Raw genomic sequence first — 6,127 nt, forward strand, 5'->3', positions numbered from 1 at the left:
CCTGGTTGGCGGGTTGATAACGGCCTCTAATTAAAAATATCACATCAACAAACATGAGTAAGAACAGCATGAAAGAACCTGAGGAAACCCCCCCACACCCCCCAAAAAAACAGTGAGCTGCCAAGAGACTAAAAATAGCAGCAGCTTTGTTTCCATGACAACCAGTCATCCCACGAAGGGAAAGGACTCCTGTCTGGTGTCCGTTGTCGTGGTAACACAAACACAAGTCATCTTAGAGACAACACTGCCGCCTTCTGGTCAGTTTACAGATCTCAACAACGTGACTGTGTGTGTGTGTGTGTGTGTGTGTGTGTGTGTGTGTGTGTGTGTGTGTGTGTGTGTGTGTGTGTGTGTGTGTGTGTGCATACCAGCAGGGTCCACCTGCTGAACAGCAGGCGGTGCCAGGTTCGAGGACGTGCAGCGTGCGACGATACCGAGAGCCGACTGCAGCAGCTGATTCTATGATGAGAGCAACGATGAAGGCAACGAGCTGCACGGGGCGAAATCCTGAGCAGCTCGCTCACCTGAAGCTCCAACTGGCGATGGTGGACCGCCTCCATTCTGCTGGCCCAGCCGTCTCTACGAGAGTGCACGCAGTCGGGTGGCAAACAAGTGACAAGCGAAAACAGCAGTCAAGTCGTGCGGGGTGTCCGCATGTACAGCAACACTTTCTGGGTGTATACCTGTCAATGGTGTCCACCTGCTGACACACACCCACATCCATGTGGCCCTATTCGCGCGCACACACACACACACACACACACACACACACACACACACACACACACACACACACACGTTTCATTTGTTGTTACACGTAGGTCACATGATATGAACCTGGCCAATTAAAGCTGCAGCTTTGACCTCTTTCATTGCACTTAAGTCGTCTCCTTGGTTGGAAGACAGCGACTGCGCCCCCTTGTGTCCCCCTGCCGCATTGCAGGAGCTGCTGCTGCTGCTGCTGCTGTTCCTCTGCTGTGGTTCTAACAGCTGAACTTTCACCTCTCGCCTCTGGGAGGCGCTATGAGAGCTGAGCAACACAGGAAATGCATCAACGAAAATATCAGAGCAACGAGCAAAACACGACAGTGCTCACCGCTGCTGGAGAGCCGCCAAAACGACCCCTCGAGACCCTGCCTCAAAATGGGAGGTCAGGAGGTCACGACCTGGAAGAAGAAAAATCAACGTTAGCAATTCACTTAAGAACAGTTGATGTAACTTAAGGCAGGGTCCCGGTCCGCATTTACCGCGGTAAGTGAGGGAACACTGCAAAGTTTCCATCCTGTATTGGCATAGTAGCGAACACTATGGCAGACACCTCCCCCTGCTGCACCACCTGAGTCATAACAACCGTAGTGGGCCGTGTGACGTCACACTCACCGTGTTGCGAGTCAGCCAGAGTGCGACGAGGAGCTGCGCCGTGCGATTTGCGTCCGAGTTTCGCGCGTCCGAAGCTTCGCTGGTGCTCGCCGCTCACCTTCTGGATCGTCAAACGGACCGGGGTAGCACCCGGCCCAGTGTCAGGACAAGTCTTGGTCGAGAACCGAGTCCGGGTCACGTCCACGCGTGACGACAACACGCTCATCGCCGACTCGATTTACGATACGGCTAGCTTCCGCTCGCCCTACTTTAAAGTTCCCGCTCAAAGTGTCAGACTCAGTTGTGGCACGACGATCGACTTTGGAAAACCCACATTCATTTGGACAAAGTTACGCTAGTGGAGTTTTAAAGCGTGTCGGGGAGTGGAAAGCGGTAGCTGGGATGAGGATGGTGACGAAAAAAGTGCGAAAGCGTCCAAAGTGGTTGAGCGGTGTGTTGCCACGAACTGTACTTCCGACTTCCGCTCCAAGAAGCAGGATGTCACACTATTAGTGTGACATTCTGTTAATTATAGTGACTATAATCAACACCGGTGACCTCAAAAGAATCCCAAAATTTAACACAGGGACCTACTACAACTGTGATGTATTTTTACAAGTTCAAAGTATTTGGAGAACATGTTGACCATGTTTTATTCGAACACGCAGTGACACTTAAGAACGGAACCTTTGTAGTGTTACAATTTTAGGACCCGGATGATAATTTCGATCGGACACAATGTGCCGTTGAGGCGAAGAACGACAACACAAACTTTTGAGACACTCTCTAGTGAGATCAACGCGTTTCAGATAATGGATGGATAATTATGTTGGATGTCTAGAATCGATTATTACCCAAATTGCCCAAATAACACGTTTCCACCTTCCTGTACATTTTATTTGTTTTTTAAGGTTATTGAGGGACTCACACTTCCGGTCCGTCCTTACAGTCCGCTTGGAGCGCTTCACGGCACACTCCACTAGGTGAGGGACGGAAACAAAGTGGTGGCGTCCTAGAAAACTAGAATACAGAACATCGGCGTAGTTGCATGTATTATTTTTAGAGGACGTGATCTGAATAAATTATCAGGAGCTATTTAAAAAGGAAGCTAAATGGACTTAGCTAGCTTTTAGCCTCGTTAGCCACAACGCTCGTGCTTGTTTGTTGTCATTACCCAGTCGACAGAATAAACATCTTTCCAATTATAATGACAACGGCGATAATAAACACTTCTTATTCTTGTGGAGGTCGTGAGAAGAGCTCTCACTGGTGGTTCCTCTCCCGCCGTCCGACATGGCGGTTCAGGTGTCCGAGTCAGACCAGATCAAACAGGTCAACACACACCTCCCGTTTGTGAGCCAAATTGACGCGATTACAGGGTTTTGCTAACGTTGTGACTACATTTCCCGTCTCAGTTCAAGGAGTTCCTCGGGACGTACAACAAGCTGACGGAGAATTGCTTCATGGACTGCATCAAAGACTTCACCAGCCGGGAGGTCCGGCCCGAGGAGGTAGGGGCCGGTCAGGATGCGGTTCTACCGTTGGCACCTGATTGTCCACGTCATCATCTTGTCCATGTTGTGGGTCCGCAGTCGACGTGCTCCGAGTCATGTCTCCAGAAGTACCTGAAGATGACCCAGCGGATTTCCATGCGCTTCCAGGAGTACCACATCCAGCAGAACGAGGCCCTGGCTGCCAAAGCTGGTCTGCTGGCGCAACCCAGATGAGACGGATGCCACACACTCAAAGGGTCCCCCATGTGCTTGTTTTATAATGTGTAAGATCAATAAAACCATAATGTCATATTGTGTCCTCGCATGAAGCCCCTGAACACACCCGCAGGCTCTCAAGTGTTCAGGTATACTTTGTCACAATCTGACACACCCCTTGACACTCTCACACACAGCTTTCAGAAAACCCTCTTACACTCCCTGTTGCGCACACTCATGCACACGCGCACAAAGAAAATTGATATTTAAGAACTTTATTGGAAATGGGCGGTGCTGCATCCAGGAAGTGTTTTCTTGGCAGCTGACAGAAGCGTACAAAGTCTTCTCTTAAAAATATTATAAATCATTCTTTACATTTTCACTTTTCATCTTATGTACACAAAAGTCCACGAGCAAAACAGGAAATGGCAAGTGGAGCGGAAACGAGAAGAAGCGAGCGGGCCACAAAATATCTGTCAAGTTGAAGCGAGGAAGAGGTTTTTTTTTTTTTTTTGTCATCGGTCAGAAATAAATGCAATCAAAGTCCTCATTTTTAACTCAAAACTTCCTCACTGCAACGCAACACAAAAACAAAACACCTTTATTTATCCAACGTTTTCCTTTTTTTCTTACTAAAATAGAAGCTTTAATTTTATAGAAAAAGTTACAAAAAAAAACATTTTTTTTTTTTACTGGACTTCAAAATCTTGCGTCAAAGAAATCATTTGCATAAGCAGCTGCTTTGGCTCCTCCCCCTGAACTGTGACCTCTCCCTCCAAAAGGGCTCAGACAAATCCCAGGTGAGCTGAGAGGGGGAAAAGGAAGGAAGTGGATGCCGACAGTCAAGTAAAAAAAAAAAAAAATTAATAATAATAATAATAATAATAAATAAAAGAGATGTGTCCAGAAGTGAAGAATTAAAAAAAGTGAACAAATAAGGACCAGAAGTAGGAAGTTGACAGAGTGGGTGGAAGTGAGTAAAGAAAGGCAGGAGGTTTGAGGGGGAGGAGGTGGGGGGGAAATGCTCTGTGGCTGCTGAAGTGTTTCACAGCAAGTCAGTCCTTTTCTGTGGTCCGTCGTGTCCCCGCTGCATCTGAGCATCAGTCAGTCAGTTGGGCGGCGTCTGTCCGTCCGTCCGTCCGTCCCGGGCGGGGGGAACGTATCATCACCTGCACTCCACGGCCAGGGTGCTCTGAGCGGGCGAGGCAGAGGACGGACTCATCGCCGCGTCCGAGGAACCCGAGGACGTGGACGCCGTGGTGTTGGACACTGACGGGGAATGACAAGAAGGGCTTAGAGGGCACTTGCGCGTGAGGGCCGCTGCCCCCGGGGCGCTTTGCTACTCCTTACCTTCCCGCTCCTTCTTTTTTAAGCGCTTCCTGCGTCTGTCGATGGACGCCACCTCGGACTTGAGGCTCATGTAGTATTTCCTGATCTCCTGCAGTTTTTCCTGCAGGAAGGAGATCCTCTCGCTGCTCGACATGCTGTCCAGGGAGTCTGACCGGGAGAATGCGCAGCGTCAAGCGTGCAAAGGCCACAGCCGCCCGCCGTTTTCTTGTTGTCCGAGCATCAAAGCACGTGTGCACATCCGGTTGCGTGTGCGTTACCGAGCTGGAAGGTCCACTTGTTGGCGCGCTGCGGGGAGGTGGCGCTATGTTTCTCTTTGGCGTGCGGCGACCCGGCGCCAGGACAGCGAGACTTGTTGGACTTTGGCAAAGACGAAAGACGTGACTGGTCCTCGCTGTCGCTGCTGTGACCTGATGGCAGGAAAAGGGGAGGAGTCATGTCAGGACGTGACATCAACGGTATGAGTGGGGATGGGAGGAAGAAGGATGAGCCGGGGCAAGGACGGACGGGTGGCCCTCACCTGTGCCGTTCTTGGCGCTTCCGCTGGTGCGCTTGTGGTTGCGTTTCTGTTTCTTGGAGGCGGGGCTCACCTGACACTGCGACAGACGCTTCTGACCTGAGGGGTGAACGTGGACAAAGGTTAGCGGACATTCGCGTCACGGGAGCGTGCCCGGGTGGCGTGCGACACGACCTCGGGCCTCCTGCGACACGTCGACATCCGGACCGGACTGGGCGTCGGCCTCCTTCTCTCCGCCTGCCGCCGCCGTCTCGGGGTTGAGACGGGCCGGGCCGAGCTCCTCGGGACAGGGGGGGCTGGCGTCAAGGAGGAAGGGGCTGTGTGGCGACGGCGGCGACCGGGGGGGTTGCACCCTGGCGAGGAGGAGGAGGGGCTCCGAGGAAGAGGTGGGCTTGTCCTTGTCATCGGGGTCGTCCAGGTCTACCTCGTAGCAAAGTAATGCCTCGGCGCCCATTTGCGGCTCCTCGCTGGGGACGGGGCCGAGGGCCTCCTGGGCCTGGGGCGGAGTCCCCGGCTCCTCCGCAGGCCGTTCCTTGGAGTCCTCGTCGACCCGTCCTTGCACCTCGTCCGCCCTCACTGCTCTGTGGCTCCTCCGTTCCGCCTCGGCGCCGCGCAGCGGGGACGGGAGGGACTTGGGCGACACGCCGGCACCGACCTTGGCGGGGCTCGCTGAAGACTTTGGGGAGGCGGGCGTAACCTCTTCTTGCTTCCTTTCAGGGTGGAGCTTCAGCTCCGCTTTTTCCTCTTCCTCCTCACTGGCGGAGTCGGTGTCCGACGGCGCGACCGCCGGAGGTTCCAGGTGGAGGCGCGGTGCGGGGAGGCAGTGGAGGACCACCATCGGTTCATCCGGCCTTTTCAGGAGACTTCGAGGAGTCGGCGGAGGAGGGGGCGGAGGAGGCTCGGGACCGGTGGCGGTGGGGGGGCTGGAGATTTTCGGCAAAGGTTCGCCGCGGTGAACTTTGAGCGCGGGCGGCGACGAAGGCGGCGTCTTGAGGTTTTCCGACGGCGCAGGAGGAGCGTCGTCCCGCGGCTCGGCGTGCTGATCGGATGCCGCGCCCGGGGAAGAGGCGGGGCACACTTTCTCCATCTCGGCGACGATTGCCCGCTCATCCGTCAGCTCGTCCTTCACTTTGAGAGCTTCCTCTGCGGCGTCCCCCTCGCCTTCGGAGGGACTCGCGACCTGAGCGGCGTCCTC

General features: G+C 53.6%; 2 protein-coding genes across 3 annotated transcripts in view; one reads left to right on the forward strand and one right to left on the reverse strand.

The window, feature by feature from the left end:
- Positions 1 to 2,063: 2,063 nt before the first annotated feature.
- On the forward strand, positions 2,064 to 3,164 carry timm9 (translocase of inner mitochondrial membrane 9 homolog). Of its 2 annotated transcripts, XM_019877766.1 has the most exons (5): positions 2,064 to 2,148; positions 2,271 to 2,342; positions 2,607 to 2,691; positions 2,775 to 2,870; positions 2,952 to 3,164. In XM_019877766.1, exons 3-5 carry the CDS (start codon positions 2,653 to 2,655, stop codon positions 3,084 to 3,086), a joined length of 270 nt encoding a protein of 89 aa, XP_019733325.1. In that variant the 5' UTR covers positions 2,064 to 2,148; positions 2,271 to 2,342; positions 2,607 to 2,652; the 3' UTR covers positions 3,087 to 3,164. The 2 variants fall into 2 exon arrangements, with proteins under 2 accessions (XP_019733325.1, XP_019733334.1); XM_019877775.1 differs by having other exon boundaries at positions 2,067 to 2,405.
- A 163-nt stretch (positions 3,165 to 3,327) lies between these two features.
- arid4a (AT-rich interactive domain 4A) overlaps positions 3,328 to 6,127 on the reverse strand; it is a 14,588-nt gene continuing 11,788 nt past the window's right edge. The window contains exons 22-27 of the mRNA XM_019877360.1: positions 5,107 to 6,124; positions 4,936 to 5,031; positions 4,676 to 4,825; positions 4,419 to 4,565; positions 4,238 to 4,337; positions 3,328 to 3,873 (exon numbers count right to left, since the gene is read on the reverse strand). Of these exons, the coding sequence (XP_019732919.1) occupies positions 3,768 to 3,873; positions 4,238 to 4,337; positions 4,419 to 4,565; positions 4,676 to 4,825; positions 4,936 to 5,031; positions 5,107 to 6,124 (1,617 nt within the window). The 3' untranslated portion in view covers positions 3,328 to 3,767. The remainder of the gene's footprint in view (positions 3,874 to 4,237; positions 4,338 to 4,418; positions 4,566 to 4,675; positions 4,826 to 4,935; positions 5,032 to 5,106; positions 6,125 to 6,127) is intronic.

Source organism: Hippocampus comes, unplaced genomic scaffold (genome assembly GCF_001891065.2).
Source record: "Hippocampus comes isolate QL1 unplaced genomic scaffold, H_comes_QL1_v1.1 scaffold295, whole genome shotgun sequence".
In the NCBI taxonomy this organism is placed as follows: Eukaryota; Metazoa; Chordata; class Actinopteri; order Syngnathiformes; family Syngnathidae; genus Hippocampus; species Hippocampus comes.

Coding starts and splice junctions, on each gene's coding strand:
- timm9 (XM_019877766.1), top strand. CDS start 2,653: ATGGCGGTTCAGGTGTCCGAGTCAGACCAGATCAAACAG. Junction 2,692..2,774: donor AGTCAGACCAGATCAAACAG/GTCAACACACAC, acceptor TTCCCGTCTCAG/TTCAAGGAGTTCCTCGGGAC. Junction 2,871..2,951: donor GGGAGGTCCGGCCCGAGGAG/GTAGGGGCCGGT, acceptor GTGGGTCCGCAG/TCGACGTGCTCCGAGTCATG.